The 22,114-nt window shown below is 39.4% G+C and overlaps 1 protein-coding gene across 3 annotated transcripts in view; it reads right to left on the bottom strand.

Moving 5' to 3' along the window:
- Nucleotides 1-270: 270 nt before the first annotated feature.
- The window catches only part of LOC136441316 (uncharacterized), a 28,373-nt gene continuing 6,529 nt past the window's right edge, over nt 271-22,114 (bottom strand). Inside the window, exons 2-25 of one of the 3 annotated variants that reach the window (XM_066437541.1) lie at nt 14,972-15,152; nt 14,309-14,439; nt 13,938-14,038; nt 13,459-13,553; nt 12,979-13,175; nt 12,625-12,703; nt 12,173-12,278; nt 11,851-11,934; nt 10,125-10,274; nt 9,669-9,785; nt 9,373-9,452; nt 9,069-9,135; nt 8,685-8,881; nt 8,182-8,251; nt 7,733-7,816; nt 7,482-7,561; nt 6,997-7,047; nt 5,698-5,811; nt 4,278-5,275; nt 3,881-3,958; nt 2,764-2,865; nt 2,209-2,441; nt 1,644-1,767; nt 271-1,272 (exon numbers count right to left, since the gene is read on the bottom strand). In XM_066437541.1, the coding sequence (XP_066293638.1) occupies nt 1,086-1,272; nt 1,644-1,767; nt 2,209-2,441; nt 2,764-2,865; nt 3,881-3,958; nt 4,278-5,275; nt 5,698-5,811; nt 6,997-7,047; nt 7,482-7,561; nt 7,733-7,816; nt 8,182-8,251; nt 8,685-8,881; nt 9,069-9,135; nt 9,373-9,452; nt 9,669-9,785; nt 10,125-10,274; nt 11,851-11,934; nt 12,173-12,278; nt 12,625-12,703; nt 12,979-13,175; nt 13,459-13,553; nt 13,938-14,038; nt 14,309-14,439; nt 14,972-15,152 (3,706 nt within the window). In that variant the 3' untranslated portion in view covers nt 271-1,085. The remainder of the gene's footprint in view (nt 1,273-1,643; nt 1,768-2,208; nt 2,442-2,763; nt 2,866-3,880; nt 3,959-4,277; nt 5,276-5,697; nt 5,812-6,996; nt 7,048-7,481; nt 7,562-7,732; nt 7,817-8,181; nt 8,252-8,684; nt 8,882-9,068; nt 9,136-9,372; nt 9,453-9,668; nt 9,786-10,124; nt 10,275-11,850; nt 11,935-12,172; nt 12,279-12,624; nt 12,704-12,978; nt 13,176-13,458; nt 13,554-13,937; nt 14,039-14,308; nt 14,440-14,971; nt 15,153-22,114) is intronic. The other 2 variants (XM_066437543.1, XM_066437542.1) reach the window with 2 other exon arrangements.

Here is a 22,114-nt window from a genome sequence, read left to right as displayed (position 1 = left end):
AAGTCTTAAACTGAGATATGAGAAGTATGATGTTAAATGCGCTTACATAACTGGAACATTATCTCACTACCTTAACATGCATAAGATTGTAACAGGTGTATGGAGATAAAAAAAAAATTGTGCAAAACTTTGTCTAAAGAAGCATTTTTAGCTACAATAACCTTAAGTTAGAAAAAACTTAAAAGTTTTATATCAATTTTAACTGTGGTATACAGGATATATACAACTTTCTCAATATTTACAAAAGATACAGCCTGAGGGCAGGCCAAGGAGAAGGGAGTAGTGGTGTGTAAAAATAATTATAAAATTGTTTTAGATTAATATTTTCATCGAAACATATCCAAATTACATGTACAATGTACCCCTCTTTTCCATGACCACACAGTTATTCTATTGTTTAATGTACAAATGTTGACATGGAATGTTTACAAGCAGTAAATAGGTTACTGATCTACTTCTTCTCTCAATACCCTTCACTTGATATGTTTGAGAGTTTAGTTACAAACTAAGATGGAGTGAGCGGATTATAAATATTAATAGCCTCTATGTAGATATCACAGAGATAAAAGTAGGAAATATTTTTAGCTGCCTGGCGGGTACATATAGAGTATAGAAAGTAAGCTACGCTGAAGAGACTACATTCTGTGGCTTTTGAAACACACAGGGAAAGTAGTACAGTCTCCTGGCTCCCAGGAATCAAACCCAGGCCGCCAGCACACAAACCTAACACACTTACCACTAATGGTCCAAACCAATTAGACTGTTCAGTAAGAGGTGCTTCAACCACACTGTTTTACTTTCATAGTACTGTCAGTAATTCACTTTATCTTCACGGTAGCAAAATTTCAGTGTAAGGAAATTGGACATTTTCACTGAACTTTAACTTCACGGTGGCGGCAAGTGATTTACAGACCGGATGTGTGAAGGAATCATAAATGATAACAACACAGTTTTTTCACGGTGATGATAAGTTCACGGTACAGAGGTGACAGCGAATACAGTGAACATAAAGTTACAGTAAAAGAAACAAGAATTACAGTATTCATGTTGTGCAAGGGATTCCAAGGCAAGTGTACGACTCATTGTCAACTGGGGCTCTGTAGCACATGGTCCGGGGAGGGGGAGGTAGTGGGGACACAGACGGACTCGGTGACCACAGGCACGGCATGTCTGTTGTGGTGGGCCGTCAGGCTGTGCTGCAGTGCTGGGGAATACTGACAGGAGGCGTGCAGGTGCGGGTCTTTGCCGGGCTTCAGGTTGGCTGGAGGTGACCTGAGGACAAAACATTAAAGGTAAGCTTTGATCCAGAAAATCAGCTTTGAACTAAATGTTATCAAATAAATGAAAAGTTTTATAACCTTATTTAACGATGCACTGTGTACAAGTAATGAAAATATTTAATTCCAAACTGAAGATTACATCTTTTTTTATACTGCATAAAAATGAAGGCTAAAGGAGGTACAGTCAAACCTGTGTTAGCGGTCACCTGGACATAGCAGTCACCTGTACTCTGTATCTCAGTATAAACTTATGTCTTGACTGTCACTTTATATAGTGGTCACCTGGCCATAGTGGCCAAATTGGCTCAGTCCCTTGAGTGACCACTATAGACAGGTTGACTGTATATCTTGGTAACTTCTCACCTATCTTTGTCGGTTGCAGCTGCCTTCGCACCAGGTTTCTTTTCTGGGGTGTTGTCAAACATGGGTCTGAGGTTAGCTTTGGACCCAGTGTACCCCAGGGCCTCTAACTTCTGTAGGAATGCACCTAATGGCAGAAATAAGACACAAGTCTTACAGAGGGGTAATCGTATGTTAGTATTACATACACAGTAAAAGTTACTGAAACATTTTTCCTTGGGATCATTTAACATTCTCAGGCATATCATCTACATTTACTTATTAATGGTGATTTGATTTGAGGTTGAGAGAAAATAGAGACTGTTCTTGGTGGTTTTTAGTTCACAATTGAAACAAGGTTGTAGGTGGGCAGAAGACAGAACAAGCATTTTCACATTCATTTGGTTTTAAGTTCGGTGATGAGGTTACTACTGCGAAAACAGCGAACATCAAACCACTGCGAACCTAAATGCATTTCCAGTATGTAAAGCAAATTGTTATCTTTTATTCAACATTTCATTATAAATCTGAAGAAGGCATGCAAAACAAATCTCTATCTGACAAGTAGTAATTAAAATAGGGAACTTACTCTTGCTGAAGAGGTTTGGGATGGTGCCCTCCCTGTGCAGCCCTGGTGTGGGCATGTTGAGGGGCTGGGTTCTGTACTGCATGGGGACAAACTTGTTGGAGTTGCTCTTCTCCAGGGGTCGGGAGGGGAACTCCGGCTGCCACATGCTCTTGTTCCCCCCCACCCCCAGGCTGTGGGGAGGAACCATCCGCGTTGGGGGGAAGTGGGAGATGAGGGACTTTCTAACTGCCGGTCTGTAAGGACAAACAACTGGTCATGAGTCACATTCAAAGAAAAGGCTGTATCTGACTCATATACATGTAGAACTAGTAATTTTAGATGAAAGAAAAAACCTTTACAGCATTATTTTTAAATTGGACATATTTTGAATGAAAACAACAGTGAAGATAACTATACATGAAGTATAATATTTGCATCAGTGTCAAATTATTACAGAACAAAAATGCCATCTACATAGAAGACATAGGCAGTTTGACCTAGGTAAAATTATCAACTTGTGAGCATATAAAAAGAGTGACTGCTAATTATGTAAGTGATAGCCATAATAAACCCTACCTGTGTGTTTTGATGAAAGCCTCTGTTCTCTGTACATAACTACTGGGCACTGCTGAAAACCCTTTCCCAACTGAAATCTCTACTGTAGGGTCCTGTGTTCTTCTGTAAAACAGTCACAGTGTGGCATTAAACAAACCCTCACAATGTGGGGAGAATGGACAATAAACCAGGCAATGAGCAAGTAGTGAGCTCAACATTTAGAAGAGTTAACTTATGGTTTGAAAATGTCACAATGAGTAGTAAATAGAATACATATTGCTTTAAGTAAGTCTTTTAACACCACCAATGGCTTAAGGGTTATTCCATTCATGTTAGAGGCTGGAGGCTTTACACACAAATCCTCTCATTTTACTGTTCACTACCTAATTTTGTTAAGATTGTTTGCAGACACTATTCAAATTCACCTTGATCTACCACAATGCCCCTAACATTAGAAATGGAATAACCCTGACCAGTATGCAAATAATGAATTATAAGCCACCACAGTTAGCAGTTACACACTAAGCAAAACAATTATAATGCTTCTTATGAAAAGCGGGTGATGGGAAAAGTATGATGTTAGAGTTGAGAACAAAAACAGGGAAAAGAAGATATGGGTTAACTTTGTGATTGGATGCTGCCACACAAATAGCAGGTACATAATATAACCCAATGAATCTGTAAATAAAACCACAAAAGCAAAAATGTCCATTTGAAATACAGCCCTCCGATGTTCAGACATAGAAAGGGACTTGTTTGACAGAATGAAATCAAGGAAAGTTGAAAAGTTAAAGGTTAGTTTGAAGACTGCTTTGCACACTGCATGAAACACCATTATAGCAACATAAGCATGTCCTGAAAGGTTACGCATGAAAAAAAATAAAATAAAAAGAAATACACCGCAGCTTGAGCATGTCCTGAAATGTTAAGCATGAAAAAACAAATAAAAGAAATAAAAAGAAATCCACCGCAGCTTGAGCATGTCCTGGAATGTTATGCATGAAAAAACAAATAAAAGAAATAAAAAGAAATCCACCGCAATTTGAGCATGTCCTGAAATGTTATGCGTGAAAAGAATGATATAAATGAAATGAAACAAAACAAAAAACACATCCGATCATTCCAGTGCTTGGTCTACCTGGTTATAGGATTAGGTTGAGGTAGTCTCATCTCACGAAACTTCTTCACACCCTTTGCTTTCTCTGTTTCAGACAGACTGAGCCGGTAGGAAATACAATGTATGACATATTGTTAGATGACAGTTAAACATGCAACACAAACTGTGAAAGAAAGACAAACATTACAGGTGTCCTCACAGAAATTATTGTAACAGACATAGACAAAACAGACATACAAGATACAGGTTGATTAAAGTAGGTAAAGTTAGCCATAAGAACAAACATCAAATAATTGAAATGATGATGTATTAAGCATTTTACATTTTATTTGAAATTTTTGCTGAAACATGACGCAAATGAATCCTTTTATTAGAATTTCTGTAATGTAAAGCCAGCCATAACGAAAGATTGAAATACCTGTTGAACAGTCTTCCGTTATTACTGTCAATGCAAGAGGTCCCAGATCTAACGTCTTCAGTAGAAGATCTTCCATAATCCCAACTTCCCTTCCGAAAATCACCACCAGGTTCAAAAGTCCTTCCATCACTGAATGCCTCCTGTAACTCTCCCATTTCTGGTGGAAAGCCATCGACGGTTTCTTGTTCAGTCCCACTATTGTCTGGAAATGATGACAAAGTGTCCATGGTGACATAGGTCAACGAACCACTGGAACCACGTCCAGAAGTGGGCGACCGTTTTCTGTCCGAGTGATTCTGATGTCCTGATGAAGGATGCTCGCGGTGATGCCTTTGTGAATGTGAATCTCCAGTTTCTGAATTAGCTGCTACATGTCTGTGGCTCCCTGATCTTTTTCTATGTTGCGGGATATCGGGTGAGAAGGTCGTTACTTTAGGTGACGTTGGAGTCCGCTGACCTCCATTTGATTCCATGGAATCCTGGCTACTAGGGCGCCGACTGCCATTTGGTCTTTCACGAGTTCTTGTTTGCCTTTTTGTATCATCTTCCGCCATTTTGCATTCATGTCCCTTCTTGTTGTCAATGAACTGTACTCTGGCTGGAGAAGCATACTTAGGAGACTGATCTTTACCCTGCTCTTGTTTTGGAGATGAAGAGTCTTTCCTACTTGGTGGTGAGACCACCCTCTTGCCATTACCAAGTTCAGGTGGCCATGGCCTCAGTTTCTCTAGTTTCACGTTCGGCTTGTACATTTCTGAGTTCTTCACTGGTTCCTTCCAGTAAGACCGTACCTTAGTCTTGGGTCCCGCCCCCTTGGGGGTTTCGGGTCGGTTTTGCCTGGCAAAGGCTTCATAAGCTTTCTGATTGACAGCTTCAATGTGCGATGACTGAACAGATGTGAGGTCTTCAGCCAGGTCTGTGGAGGAGGCCTGGGCCATGGGGAGAGGCTGGAGTACTGGGGTTGGTTTTGTGGTGTACTTGACTTTCACTGGTTTATCCTGCAAGAAACAGACAAATACTGTAAGTTTACATCAGCTGAGGACAGGATACCATCATCGAGATACTTTTACTTCAGACAACCTTAAGCAAATTCAATACACCAAAATGTAGGTTTGTTCATGACTGTGTACTTATTTTCCAAAAAAACCATGGACAAAAGACATTGAAGGATATTCAATGTCTTTTGTGACAGACAAGTTATGAGTAAAGCAAAAGAGTCAAATGATATCAAAAAATAATTTTACTTAATACTACAAATGAATGTACAAATCCAAAGTTTGTCGAACTTACATGTAGTTCCATTTGATTGTTGTTTTAAACTACGCAATTCCTTTGCAGAGATTTTACAAGCCTAGCCTAACAGAGCCTAACAGCCTAACAGAATGTCCACCATGTGTCTCCCAAGTCAACCCAATCTTACCTTGAAGTTATAGTCTGAGAAGCCGGAGTCATAAGACTTCGACCTGGTCACCCTCTCTGGGTTCCTACTGTCTCCGCTACCACTGCTGCTGGCGCTCATCGTTTTCCCGCGGTCCTACGCAGAATAATACGATAAAAAAACTAGTAAGATGAAGACTGTGTTCAACTCAGCACAAAATGTTGCTGTGCGTTACAATTCGGTGTGTACTGAAAGGGTTTGAGTGTTTTGAAGGTAGCGTCTTTGGTCAGTTTGGTGTCCATTGAAAGAAATGTTGACTCAACCACTTAACCAGGCCAGGTGAGGCCTTAAACTTCTCTCCTGTATAACACTTCACCACCTAGCTGCTTGTTGTATGTCAGAGTGGCAATTAGTTTTGTTTTGTTTGCCAACTGCCAGCCCAGATGAGGCCTTAACCTTTTCTACTTTTTTCTTCTTTTTGAGTTTGTGTGTGGGTGTAGAAGCAACTTTTTTGTTTGTTCTATTGTTTGTTAGTGTTTGTTCATGCATACATGTGATAGTTTTAATGAGGCATCAGGTAAGGATGAAGTGTGTGACACTTGGGAATGTTGCATAAGACCTAACTGGCTTTCAAAAGTGTCGTGTGTGTCGTTTTCTTGTTTATGCACATGCACTGTTATGCACTAATTCTTGAATTTAATGAGCGTATTCAAGCTGCGGTTATACAAGCCACACAGATACAGATTCAAGTTACTTGACTCAGTTTTGTCTACACATATACATGTACATGTATGTATGTATCAGTTAAAGCACTGTCATACGAGGCCATGCTATGCTTCAAATAATGATCAGCATCTATACAGAAAATGAGTGATGTCTGAAAGATTATGTGGTCATCACACCAATTTTTATATATTTTGTAGATTTGACAATCTGAGTAAAGATTGAGGTTAGTATTCTAGTTGTTGTTCCAGACAAGTTAATTCGACATCAAGACTAATGTCCTACTATGCTTCATTCATCACAGGAATTATCCAGACTATATCATATTGGACATGTACATGGTTAGTATAATCAGCAGTTTTGAATGTTAGAGAGGTTAATGTGTTAATCAAATTGAATCTGAAAAAGAGTTCAGTCATGCATTAACAAGGTATAGGTAAATGTCCAGGTTAGGAATTTCAAACTTATCAGACCATTAATTGTTTGTAATGTTTGTTACCAATTGGTAACAATTGCATGCAATTATAAGTTTTTAAAGCTATATCTCAGACATGATTATGTAGAATGTGTGATATATGAGATCCATGCATGTGAATGGGAGTTAGGACAGGGACTAACTTTACTGTTAGATTCAGACAGTGCGAGGTACAGAGCGTGCATCCTGCGTTCCTGTAAAAAACACACCAGGGCAAGGGTGACAGTCAGTGGTAACCAGTGGTCAATCACATAGCAATGGTACCTCATATTACAGTAAACATGCAAAATGGCATGCAGTTAGTGGAAAAACATGAAGACTATTTTTTTTACTGTTAAGAATTGTTTAATGACAGTATGTGTAACTGACACAACAGTGTATGTTAGTGTTATGGAATACCCACAGCACCATGTAGTAAATAATATGAACCACAGAGATAGTCATGTGTATCAAAGTCAGACCAACCTATAGATATTAATTGTAGATTTCATTTTTATGTATCAGAAAGCTTTATAAAATGTGTATTTTTCATAATTCTGACTGGACTTTAGGTGGCCTAATGTCAACAACAGCAGGCCACAGGTCACTAGAAGATGGTCAGTTAGGAACCCTCCATTCCCAGACCTACCCTGTGTGCACGGGTTGGCGTGCTGACTCGGTTTGTCTTGGGGCCTTCCCAGGTGTGGCTCATCTTCTTTTTGGAACCTCCTGAGAAAAAGGAAAGAATGCAGGTAAGTATTTTTCAAAGGGAGCAGGCTGGGGTTGTACAAAGTCTTGATACATCATTTGCAAACTTCAGTTTTGTTAAATACTGTGAGTAGTAAGCCAAGCTACCATAATGGTAAACGTACAGAGAGAAAAAGTCTTTGAAGTTCTTACCTCCAACACTGACTTGATCAGAGTCTTTTGTCTCCGCAGGAAGCTGCTTGGGAACATGTAGGGGTCCTCCTGATGCCGAGGAGTCTGCAGAATTTCAGCAAATATGAAAAACTCTAGTCAGAACCCAAGAATACTGTTGGCCTGTTGTTCTACACCAATCTGCTAGGGGGCACTTCAATATGGTGGGCGAGTCCAGATGGTAAATTTCCCAAAACTTTCAATATTCCTTTAGCAATGGCATAACAAAATAAAACAAATTACATCCATGGACAGCTTAATAGGAGTTAACTTGTCAAACTAACTGACAAATGCAGTAAAACACCTTTCTGGTACGAAGTTGCATAGACATTACATCATTACAGTTATTACTGTAAATTGTAATAAATCAAGTGAATTGGCATATCTATAAGTAACGGAGGGACAAGTTCAACAAAACAGTAGTGACGTACATTCATCCTTGGCAGTCCGTACTTTGGATGCTTCACTCTCACACTTCCCTTGATTGGTCACTGCAACAACCTATCATTATAAAGAAAAACATCATGATAATCTCTTCAGAAAAACATCATAACCAACGAGGTCTAAACTTCAACATTACATGACTTAAAAGACAGGCTAACTTCACACTTCAAAATTGGAACAAATCAGTTTCCTAAATCTAACAAAAGGTCAATCCCAGTCAATTGAAAAAAAAAAAACACTTTCTGGTGAGAATACGGTAAATCCATTAGATATTGCGATTGGTAATTTTAGCGGTTTCGGTAAAAGAGAGTAGTAATTTAATGTAGTTCACTGCATTTAATTTCAACGCTGGAAAAAACATCACTGTCCCAAATGTTAGTGATCAAACATTTGCCATGATTGAATTCTAGCAGTTGACTAGTGACCGTAAAGTAGCTAAAATTAAGTTACTGTTAACAAATCAAGAATTACAGTATATGTCATTACTCACAGTCACAGAGTAGTCAGTGTCGGGTTTGAGCCTGGTGACCTTGAACGACCTGTCGGTGCCCGAGTACACGATCTTCCCGTTCACGTGGAGCTCGAACTTGGACAGACGACCCAGCAGCACCTCCGGCAGGTCCCAGGTGGCGAACACCTCATGACGACCCTGAACTGTCAGTGAAGGTTTCTCGGGAGCATGTGCGCCTGGAGAAGACATCATTATGTTATTTTACTGTACTGTGACAAAGTCTAATTGACTGTAATTTTTTAGAAATGAAGGTGAATGTACAGGATGCAGTATTGCCTTCAAGACCTAATTTTCAGTCTAGAACAATGACAAAAAAGGATTTGGTAATTATGAAGATATGTCATTATAACATTATGTTCTTACCGAGGTCTTCTGTTCTCCCCTTGACACTTGCTCGAGGACCTTTCCCTTTGTTTGTTATTGCACATACCTGTCAAGTAGAGATGGAAAAGAGAACATCGTTACAAAAAGATACCTTAGGCTTAAGATGGCTCAATAAAGAGAAAAACACAGATTTATCTAAATCTCGTAATTTTCGCTACATGCAAAATCTGACAAAATGTAGATTGAAGATTACTGTAATCAATGTAAGAATGCTATTTTCACAGGACTGACCATGTATGAACTTTTATCTCTAAATTTGAGAAGAATAGTGAATGTGACATACATGTATATCATAGGTTGTCTGTGGCTGCAGGCCTGAAATAATGCTGCTAAGTTCCTGTGTTGACTCTGCCTGGGTTTTACCTGCAAGTTTAAACAATACAAAACAAAGCATTTAAAGGACTCACATACCATTGAAAAACTATAATCACATTTGCTTTAAAATTTCTCAATCTTTCTTTGCTTTTTCATAAAACTAGCAGGTTTGAAGACACTATAAATGATGATACTCACTGCAAGTAAGCTTTATAGAACAAGCACAAATTGTAAAGTAAATCTTCTTCTAGCATACATACACACCTTGGTATACTGCATATCCCTTGATAACTCCATTGGGCCTGAGGGGTTGAGACCAGCACACCTTGAGTTGGGTCGTGGTGGCATTGATCACACGTAACCCTGTGGGCTCCCCTGGTACTGTGGGGAAAGGGGGTACAGCAGGGTTCACTGATATGTCCAACTGCTAAAATCTAACTTTTTTGCTGCAAAAATTATGATAAACTTTGTCTTTGTCTCAGATTTTGCCAGGGAATAAAAAAAAAAGTATCTACATACTGTACTCTGCAAAGTCCCTATTTTCTTATTGTGTACTTAAAAAAACAATAGCATTATTAACATTTCCAGTTTAAGTAATACGCATGTATCTTAACCTTCCCCCAACTGCCTGGCTCTATAACAATACAACTTTGGTACCAACAGGCAATCTCAGAGGGGAGAAGGTTTGACTTAATATAAATCAATGAAAAGTTGCCTTACTTGATTCCTCGGTTCTGACGATGACAGGATCGCTCTGAGGACTCCCGTCCCCCTCTGTTGCGGCCTGTAGTCTGAAGGTGTACTGAGTGTACGGCTGTAAACCATCCACCACACAGTGCAGATCAGCTCCTCTGTACGCTATTCTGTTTCCTATGGAGGGAAAGAAATGAGGGAAAAATTTACTCTCCAAGCAGAGGAGTGGGTCCGGCAGGTTTTTGGCGTGTTTTTAGGCGTTTTTGTCGGGCTTTCTACTTTGTCATGGTATCTTTCTATCTTTAACCCACACCTCTGCCGGCACTGACCTCGGGGCGGGGCAAACCTATTTACTTCCATTGAAAAAAGGTGGCAGTAACTCCTCCCCGAGAACCATTAGATTATCATTAGTGGTAACAATTTTACTGCGCCGGATTATCACACATCCGGCAAGTGTAGAGTGGCATTCACCGGGCCGCGCCACGCGCGCTGGTCCCCCGCTGACTACCCTATTCATGCGACAGGCTGGTGTCCACGATCCCACGCCGGTATGATCATTGATAGCATCATAACGTAAATTTCCATTGGATACCTCACAAGAAAAATATGATGATGCATGAACAAGACATATGAAATAAATGTGTATTACGTATCAAATTGAACTGCATTACTAGTAATTATTATTATCATTATCTCAGGCATCGTTAAATGGATTACGAACGGGAACACGTACCTTGTTTACGTTACATGCGGTTACCGATGCCGCCGCTCGCTGTGTTCATATTTAGACGGGAACTTTTCAACAACAGTGACAGCGAAATTGACGATGGAGTTCTACCAACAGAGACTTCAAAATTCCCAAATGACACCAGAGGATTGTACAAATTTTTGTGTGATTCGTTCTTTGTTGTTTTTTGGATGGTGTAAATGAAGTGCGGTCACGATAGGCAAGTCATTTGCCTGACGGACATCGCAGCGACTTTCCAACATGGCGTCCTGATTGTTTTGTATGTATTTGTGGTTTAGATACTTTTTGAGATTATACGATATCTTCACACTACAGCATTGCATTTCCGCAGTGGGGAGTAAAAATGAGAGAATCTATGGCTATTTCGGGCTGTACTTTGTCTTCTGGTACGACGGCCCAAATGGTCTGGATCGTAGTTGAGTATCGCGGAGACTTTGTAAACCCCAGATGTCTTTGGCTGCACGTTGAACTGTTATTTTTATACGAAAAGTAATTGCAGTTAGCAAAAGGGTAGGGGAAGCGTAAGAACATGACATGAAAATTAATGCCACGACCGATAGACCGAGGATTATGTCCTTGGTTAGACTGGGCCGGAAGTTCTGAGGCGCGTGGGGAGTGAATCCCGTGCCTGGTCGGGCACGCTTCGCACTTACTTGTGAAACGCTTGTAATGTGTTGAAGTGATTAGGTTTATTAGGCATTGAAGCTTCCGTCTGCCGGCAGAGGTGTGGGTTAAAGATAGAAAGATACCATGACAAAGTAGAAAGCCCGACAAAAACGCCTAAAAACACGCCAAAAACCTGCCGGACCCACTCCTCTGCTTGGAGAGTAGGAAAAATTCTATTTACTTTCCTGTAACAAACAAGTACAACAAGTACAAAAACAAATCGGTGTGTTATTAGATAAATATAATTTTCTCTAGCTCTTGCAATCCAACTTTTCAAAGCTTCGTATGTTGTTACTTTTTAATTTGGAGAAGACGAAAAGTGTAATTACAATAACATACCTTCATACAGTCTGTATGTGATTGGAAGACCACTCTTGGTAGTGCTGGCATCCCATGCAGCTTCACAGGAGTGGGACCCTCTCACTGTAGAACAGACATAAAATGTTAGAAGACAATAAGGAAATTTTACCCTGGTATCAATTCATTTTTATAACAGCACACATGTAGCGACAAATATGATGATTAACTCAACAAAATTATTATCACAACAACACAGCCAATACTTTGGGCAGTAGACTTATTCCTCCTGTATAACCAAAATTTCAATAAACAACTTGACAGTTCTAAAAAAAACCAGGAATTATAGCAAACTCTGTCCTGCCTTCTATTCTGGGTGCATTAGGTCTTTCCAACTTCTTGAGGATTTCTAAGGTTGTGATGACTTCATCTCGCAGGTCTGGACTGACATCATCTCTGGACTCCATGTCCTACAAACATCAATACAGCACATACGGATCAGACAGGATTTTCTACCTTTTAAAAGTACAAAATTCAAAAGGAAATGCCTTCAAGTTAAAAGCATTGTACATGCATGTAAGAAGAGACAGATACGTGCAGTAAATAACGGTTTCATAGTTTGCCGCTATTTGTTGGTGCACTTTACTGCCAGGTTAGAATCCTTTTGTTACATAGCTTGAAATAACATTAAGCTTCTTACTTTCAAAATGCAACAAAAGCAGTCCCGTTCTACATGGAAAAAGAATTGCATGGTTGCTCAAATTTTTCTTAATAATAGTGCTTATAAATCTGTAACAAGTTTGTGTCAAGCCTCACCTTAAGAGAACGAACCACCTCTGCATGGTCCCTCAGTCTAACTACGCCCTTCCCTACACTGGCAAGCGTCCTCAGTGTCCTGGAGGAAAGAAATGTGCCATTCAGCAATGTGCAGTGCAGCAGCTCCCTCTAGTAAAAGGGTACATAAGCGCAGGTAGACAAAACATGGTTGTCTTGAAAATCAAAGTAACTGTTGTGTTGCTAATTACAAGATGTGAGTACAACATCAAAATTCCAAATATGTTTACATAACCACAGATATAATATTTTGACATTTGGGTGTACAGCAACAGGATTTCTTTTATAAATATTGAATTCTGTTGTTGAAAACGATGGAAAAATCAGCAAACTCACATGGCAGCAAACCACCCTGTCTCCCCATCCTCAGCCTTCAGAAGACGACCTAGTGCCGTTAGCAGCTCATTGCAACTTCTACTGCCTAGCAACCGGGCGTGGCCCTCGGGGCTGGTTGCTAGGCAACTAATGGCAAAGCAGGCATTTTTGCTGGATCCGGTGTCTCCATGGCACAGCATCTTCCCAAGGGAGGTGAACTAGGGAGGCAAAAGTTCAGATATTACAAACATGCAATATACATGTGATTGTATGTGTACAAGACAGTGTATAAGGTATACAAATAAATGGATAGACTGAGAACGTCAACGCTTGGAAAATTCACCAGGTTCTTTGACGTCAGTGAAGTTTTTCATTTTTTCAAGATAAGTTCCCTGAGGCCAATTCCAGAGCTACTTTACTTATTATTCATTATATAATTTGCATAAAATTTAATGTTGAGAAAGGTAAAATCTTCTGCCTGCATATATAGGATGTTGTTACCATTTTCTCAGAGTCAGGCAAGCTGAGCAGGCGAGATCTCCCCGGCTCCATGTCACACAGACGGCCCACCGCAAAGGCAGAATTCATCCCCAGACCTAAGGGGAAACAACATTTTCACTTACAATGTACATCATCCTACAAAGTTGAGAAGCAATACATTGTTCTGTGCCTGAATTGCTAAACTTTGGGTCTCCATCAAGAATTTCAAATGTATTCTACTAGATTTGTTATTATTATCACAATGAGGATAGTCGCAACTTTGTACTGTCTTTTATATCCCTAAGGCAACACCAATTTAATTTCTTGGTTAACAGATTTTTATTTTCCAAAAAAAAAAAAAATGTTAGAAAAAAAAAATCATGAAAACAGAAGGCTAAAATCTTTTTGTTTGGAAAATAAAAATCTGTTAACCAAGAAATTAAATTATTGCCTAATAATCACATTAGATTGCCTAATAATCACATGAAAAAAAGACGTACCAGCCTTGTCCACCCCCAGAGACAGCACCAGTTTGGTTAGGACCAGCTGGGAGCTCTCGTGGTCCAGGATTCGGTTACAGCCGACTTCTGATATCGTCAATCTACACAGTAAAGATTAAAAGGAATACAAAAAGTTAGGAAGCCTGACACTTTGTATCAATCATACAGGTGTAATAAAGTTTCAATCATTCGTTTGTTGTACATAAATGTGATAATTCTATAGATGCTCCTTTAAAAATACCATGATTTCAATTGTACTACATGTACATGGTAAAATATACGATTGTCAGTTATGGATCTTGAATATCACCTTTATTTCTGACAACTAATACTGGATTTTCATATAACTTATAAGATAGGAGTTTACAAACCTTGCCAGTACTAATGCAGCATTACTGGCTATCCACTGGTTGTTTGATGTGAGAAGGTTGGTAACGTTACTGACAGTGTTGTCAAGGTGGGGCTCTCCAAGCATCCAGTCTCTCCCTTCTGAACTCTCAGCCTGGGTAGATACAAACATTGTGTATCAGCATCAACAGAATATGTTAAGTGTCACAGAGAGTCACAGTGGTATTAAAAAGAGGTGGCAAGAAACAAAACACTGCTAAAATGCCTTTCAACTATACAGATAGAAATCAATCCTATTCCTAAATCCTGTACCTACAGGGCATCAAACGCTTGACAATGACGCAAAAGCGTGGTGTGTATTGTAGCCCTTATGCTCAAAGTTTTGATGATGCTGTAGTCTGGCATTAGTGCCGACTGCCATGGTAATTTAACAGTAATTTCAGAGATCATATTTTGCTATAGTCTAAAGAGAATGAATGGTAATTTAATGATACGGTATGGTAAATGCATTTAGGCATACAAAATTGCCAAGGGATTTAGACTGAGGTGGCATAACTACGCAAAAAATGCCACACCAGTCCAGTATTATTGCAGCACCAATCCAGCATCAATGCAGCACCAACCCAGCATCAATGCAGCACCAACCCAGCATTATACACCACTTTTGTAATGATGCTAGGTCTCACCAGTGTCCCGATGGTCCCTGCAGCGTTCATGACCGACTCTGCATCGGCCAGTGTCAGCATGTTGGTCAGGTCGTCCAGGATCTGTTCTCCTGACTTCCCATTGGTCAGGCTGAGAACCCGTGCAGCGCCAAGCTCGTTCTCCGCTATGGTACCCAGGATGTACGCTGCATTCCCTCCAACTCTGTAACAACATTTCCAAAAGATCACTACAAGTTACGATGTGTTAACATTTGTTTGCTGTAATGTATAAATGTGTGTATGCTGGGACAGTGCATGTATAAAACTATGCCAACTGTCAATACAAATTCCAGTACTTATCAATAATTTCATGCAGACAAAAATTACAAATCTGTATACATGTAGTATCTTGTAGTGCAACTGGTTTAAAATGTGATTTATTTCATTTGTTAATTTGAAATTTTTAGGCCTTTTGATACACTCTTTCAATAGGAAAAGTTTAATTCTTTCATGATAATTTTCTTTCTCAACCAGTCCTTATCTCTGAACAAAATAACAATATCCCCAGAACACCTACCCCACCCTATTTAACGTTACAATTATGTGTTGTAATTAAAGAATAAAAGAAAAGTAATCATGAAGGATTTGCTGTGGAAAAGGTGATAGAGGTATGGTAATGAGAATACTTTTGGTCTGTTGTTTAGAGATCTCCAATCCGTTCCTAAAATAGACACAGAATGTAAATTAAATTGACTGTAATCTTGGACCTTTATTCTACATAACTTTATCTTTGTCTGTGAAAAAAGTCAACAATGGCAAAGTATAGGTGCATGCTGTAAGGAAGTCAGATCTAGAATTTGTCTTTGATGTACATGTAATGTCCTGACTGAGGTACTTCAACAATGCTAAAATGTGTGAAGGTTTGAGTGTACGAAAATGTTCATTACGAAGGACCAGTGACGAAACGGTGGTTTGAGTCTGACAAGATTGGAATGTCTATTCATGCCTGATTGCTTATCCCTAGCGCTGTTCCTTGGTGACCACATATACAACACAGCATCACAATTACTTCTTCTTCCAACTCGTTACACATAAAACGCTTTCCCCTGTGCCAGGCAGTCCCCATTCCACAATTGGCTTCATTGTATTGCAGCCTTAGGCTGCCTAGCTAATGAAAAATACACACTTTTCTAATACAGTAATAGGTCTGCATCGATCTGTTTTGCTAAACGTTAGTGGATGTAAAACCTTCAATATTTGTTTCTTCCTTCTATCCTTATTGAGTGAGATTGCAGTGTTGATAACAACATTTTGTTCCAGCCTGGATTTCAGAAAAAGTTGCAATTCCTTACAATTGGATCTCCAGCCTTAAGAAATACTTAATTCCTTGCCAGGGGGTCTTCAGATCTGCCAAGATGTCCCGGCCATCATTGCAAGACAATCATCAAAGGTGTATATATAGCAGTGGGTTAGGTCGCTGACCTGAGAACAATCACACCACAGTGTAATCTTACACCATGCGGTGTTGACTTTGAACTCAGCCTTCTACATCGGTTTAAAAAACAGCGGAAATGCTCCTGTTTCTACAAAGTGTCACGACCGGCGTGACAGGAGTTGCCTGTATTTGTACAGCGACTTTTCGTGTAAAAACACTCAGTCACAACAATGAGGGCTAAGACCAACAAGTTTGGGAAAAACATGCTCTGGGAGGAAGGGAACCAAAACCAAGGCCTCTGTAGGCTGCTGAGCGTATGCTGTTGGGTGTAGGATCCCTTTGAGGAGCATGTTCTCATGCACAAGCCATTGTCATGGGGACAGACTTCTGGTATTCAGACAGACCCCCTGGGTAATGACAGTCTAAAGACGGTCTCCTGCAAGGCCACTGATTGAAGCCCAAAGAACAGGCACAAACAAGCCATTTTTCTCACAAGTGTATGGCGTAAATTCAGTTAATTTTATGTTTGTGGCGCCTAAATTCTCACATGGTGAAAATCAAGACTAAGCTGTGTTTGAAGCTTGATAACAAAAGTGTAGCAAAACTTTTTATTTAGCAAGACCTCCAATACATGTATAGTAGAATACATGGGTTCCGGGACTGAGGGTGATGCGGAATACACCGTGTTGTGTTTTATCTATGTCATACCCACCCGAAAAAAACCACACATTTCAATGCAAAATGCATCAGAAGTTTTTCGTCCTCGGACAAAAAAAGCATACCAACAAGAGTAGCAAAACTTAAGTTACTACATATATGAATAGTAAAACACTTGTTACTGTTATAACTCTGATGTTGCAACAAACTGTGGTGTGGATGGGCAAGGCTGAATTTCTTTCATACAAGAGACTTTAGAGAAAACCACCTGTGAACTGAGGTTGAACCACATGCAGGTCAAAAGAACAAATTAGTAGACAATTAACCTGTCTGAAGATTTTGACTGTGCATACAAGTATGTTTGGGTAGAGATTGCATCTGTCAGGATCCAGACTCCAATCAGAATGCTAGGACTCCTAGTAGGGACATGTTAGTTAGGGTGGTCTCCCTGATTTATAAATCCTAAGTTTCAAGTCAATCCATTGATCTGAAGTGTCATGAATGGAAGTTTTGACTGTCTGTTTTACAGCCCCCGATCAGGATCTCTTAACCAGTAGAATCTGGGATTCTACCAGATTGAAATCTCTACCCTGACATGTATTTAGAAGAACGTGCATTTTGTTTTTTGTTTACTTTACGATTCTATGTCAGCGTTCATGGGATTTGTTTGGTTTCCCTCAGTTACAAAGGGCACCAGTTGTGAATTTAAAGTAGCGTCCTTTAATTTTAGAACTAGTGATTCAGACATCAAACAAAAGACCCGGGCATCTACAAGTTGTGTTTATCAATATACATTACACAGTGGATTATAAATGGTTTAATATGCTTTCAATATGGGACGCTTAATAATTGATGAAGGTCATCAGCATGTATTCACACCTGCGCTCCTTCATCCAAAAACCCCACACCTGTAAATACAACCAGGTGTCTTACCAATCACCTGGCCATGGCTAAGAAACTCAATTTTGTCTTGTACCTGAACCATGTAACCAGGCCATGATCTGTATAGGGTTTGTTACTCGCCGTGACGCAAACAGAACGAAATACGAACCTTAAGATAAACAAGGTTGTAAGAAAGACTTGCACAAAAGAATCTTCATAATGAACCATGCATTTTACAAAGGTAAACAACGCATGAAAAGCTCGGTATGGCTTCTGTGTGTTTCATTTGACGTGTAAGTAACACTAATATTAGTCTACGATGTCAATCTTCTTTGTTGACATGCAAATAAATCTTAAATCTAACTTGCCTAAGTCTCAAACAGAACACTAAGTTCAAACAGAACATTACACAAAGAACACCTTGTTTGAAACAGTCTGAACAAGTGCTAAATCTCCCTTAAATATATTTGGTCACATATATTTGAAAGTGATATCTTTATGACTGCTTCTTTGTGAACGTAAATTATTGCCCCATTTTAGTGTCATAATAAAACAGATTTATATGAAGTATAAATGTTAGCTTCCAAACCTACTTGGCAACGGACAATAGTGCTTCAATCTGTTCTGTGAACGTAATATGCATGGGATTAAACTTAAGTTTGTAGTGTATGGACGACTACATGTACATGTATATGGGGTTAGTGTAAATGTTACACCCAATTTTACTTGGCAACAACAATACATGTCAGTCATTTTTGCAGCCATAATCAACCTTTAGCCTTCTTAAGCCCGGATTTGATATTGTTGAAGCTATAACTGACAAATTGGCTTACACCCTGTTGGCTTTACCAACTCAAGACTCATGTGTCAATAACGTTAGGTACAATGTTATGCCATCTCCTAGACGACAAAACTACTTCCAATCAAAATGAGACACTTAAAAATCGCTCTGAGCCTTTTTGGGTATAAAAGTATATATTCATGGAGGGATGGTTGTGTGTTCGTAAATAAGGTAAGAGCCAAGGTGTCGGCAATAAAACCTCTTGAAACAAAAGGTCATGTCAGTTACTGGTACTTGAGATGTAAGTGTTTTGAACTACTCAGTGGTCAAATTGAATTTAGCGATAGAAAGGTCATAATGCACTTACACCTGTGCAAGCGTGAGTCAGAATTTTTATTGTCAAAAAACGACACTTTTAACACTTTTCTTTTGCTGATACAAACGTCAATCCGAAACTCAGATGGAAAGTTCAACTCCAACTAAAAATTTTTTCTTTCTGAATAGATACCCAATAGCGTTGCCCTATAGCTACTTGACTCTGTAACTGTAAGTTTGGCCTTATACATGCGCATACAAAGTGTGGTCTCTTCAAGGCCTGAGAGTTGTGTTTTAGCACTTAGATCACCATGCAAGTCAAACAAGCAACCGTCTAAGGATGTTCCTGGGTCTTTGATCACCTGGGCAACAGGTAAGACCCCCTGTCCTGCTTTAGAAGCAATTAGCCATGTTGATGTAAACATCTACATTTTCTGTTTACACTGAGATTTCATTACCTGGCACTGTTATCTGACACAGATAATTATACCTAGGATACAAGTCTCTCCATATATGCTGTGCTAACACTAACATAGTCTCTACCAGACTAACCACGCTAGCAAAAGGGAGAATATTTGCCAGGGGAGTTTGGTCATCGGAGGGTTTCATTCACAGGCACAGTTACGGTGATGGCGTACTGAACCCTCTCTCCGTAGCCGACTCCCTTAGCATACTATTCACTCTATTTGATCAATTTCTACTATTTTCCCAGCCATCTGCAGGGCCTGGTGGAGGCTAACACTAACAGTGCTTGTCTTTAGACAGTATGTGTTGTTGAGGCTTATCTATCTGTGGTCAGTATCTGTAGGTATAAACTGTGTTGTTTATTTGCAGTGACACCTAACCTACCTGGGGGATAGTGCACTCAGGTGAAACTACTCAACAGGTGCTTTCTGCCTCAGGCAAGGTGTGCACAGATTCTCAATAAGCCTTAATCTAAATATAGAACTCAGTCATGTTATACAAATTACAATCATAGCTTTTAAATATACTATTTTAGTATTACTGTAAATGCAGAAATGTTTGAGGTTTTTGCGGTGAACTCTTAAACCTCGAATTTAAAACCACTGTGAAAAGCCGTTTCATTGAGTGACTGTAGCACTACTAATGTTTAAAAAGCGAACTCAAAACCACCATGAACACTCAATTTTCTCCCTAACACAAAATTAAATCCCTGCAAACATTTCTGCATTTACAGTACTATAATCAGTCAGTCTTCAGAAACTACAAATCATAAGATTGCATGGAAGTCTAATGCATGCAGGGCAGTTTGTATCCACAGAGCTCAAAACATTTTGTACACTCCAAAAGATACTTTGTATGTCTATATCATAGGTACAATCTTCCTACCCCATTAAGGTCTCTTTTCTGTTTTAAGCAAACTTACTTTGTCATTTTCTCTTATCTGACGAGGGGGCCAATATAGGTTGAGGGCCACTCACAGTGAATAAATACACCTTACTCTATAGCTAAATGCACCGTTTATTGGTAAGAAATTACATGTCGGCTCAGGCAATTTGCCATGCATGTTAGTTGTTACAACCCGTTTGTATAATGACTGTAATTGGGAAAACTTGTATCATCTGTTTGGGCCATTTTTAGTGATACTTACATGGTGGGCTTAAAGACAGTTCTTGTAACCCTCAAATTGGCAAACAGCTGAATTGTAGTTCATTGCAAAACAAAGCAAAATCAGATTTAAGCATAAACCCATTAAAATCAATAACAAAGTGATTGAATGCAATTGAAGAAAGATGGCAGTTGGAAAAAACATAAAATAAAAACTTTGTATCTCATTCCAAAGTACTCAATATTCATTGAAAAACCTGGTACCATCACAATTGGATTATGCATTTCACCTAATTGGACAATTTCAAAACAAATTTTGGCTTATTTACCCCACGCAATGGTCCAGTCCGTTCCAGCATGCAAGCACATGGAAGAACATGTGCGCTGTGCTTAATTACAGGTGAATTTACCCTCAGGTGGTCCCAGGAGCAATTCAAGGAGAAAATCATTTGTCATCACTGACATCTTTTATGTCTTTGCTAATCACATAATTGTCACTTTGTTTTGCTATTACTCCACTGGGAAAGCTTACCACCACATGCCTGAAATTCAAACAGTTAAAATGTGCTATCTGGACTCTGAAACTCTTACCTTCAATTAATCAATATCTTTTTAGTTAAAGATTCAGTAGATCTATTCATTAACACATCTTTAGGGTGGTCAAAAAATTAGAAGTATAATTGTTGAAAGTGAAAAGGTTCAATATGACTGCCCATCTACCCATGCTTATATTCATTGTGCATAGCCACTTTCGTATACAGTTTTTGCAATTCAGAAAACACCATTAGCCTAGTACCAATGGGCCGGGCTTGGGTGTACACCTGTATCATGAGGGCTACTCAAAAAACAAGTCACGTAAAAGTTCAAAGAGAACTGAAGCTGAACAAAGTACTTATGTCAGAATTGGCCATTTCCTTCTTTGATTTTAAACAGGTCATTCAGTTTCTTAGACTGTTGTTGATTGTTGACCACAAAATAAATTGCTGACGAGGCTTCTAACAGACAAGCTTAGGTGAGATGTGTGGTCAACTGCTCCTCGGCCATGGTGATGACTAATTGTTGACCAGCTTCAGACTTCAGTCCAAAGATGCGGGTTGTGAGGAAAGCAGCTTCTTGGAAGGATCCAGGTAAATCTGCGACTGTTTTCTGACCTAGTTTCTGCAGCATGCCTAGGGGTGTGGCTTCCAGTTCTGGAGTAGCTTTTTTGTATCCACTCCACACCCAAGTCTGATTTTATTCAAAACATCAGACGCTCACTGAGAACTGCCATGTTTCTAAAGCATAGCCCAATACCGAAACAACAAAAACAAGCAATAGAAATGAATTAGAACCCAACCAAAATCGGTTCTCTGTAACTTAACACATATTTCCAGCACTTGGAAAGCAATCAATGGCTTCCTTGTACATGCTTTATACAAACTGTAGCCATTGTTGGTTCTAATCCCCCAAATCTCCTACGTCAGTCCTTTTTTCTGAAAAGCCCTGGGAGCAAACAACTGCCAACTACCTGGGGGAGCCCTGGTTAGTGGCTTTTCCATGCAGCATT

This window comes from Branchiostoma lanceolatum, chromosome 9, assembly GCF_035083965.1.
Source record: "Branchiostoma lanceolatum isolate klBraLanc5 chromosome 9, klBraLanc5.hap2, whole genome shotgun sequence".
Taxonomy (NCBI): Eukaryota; Metazoa; Chordata; class Leptocardii; order Amphioxiformes; family Branchiostomatidae; genus Branchiostoma; species Branchiostoma lanceolatum.
The sequence above is the reverse complement of the archived record's forward strand: the minus strand, read 5'-3'. Positions and strand labels throughout refer to the sequence as shown.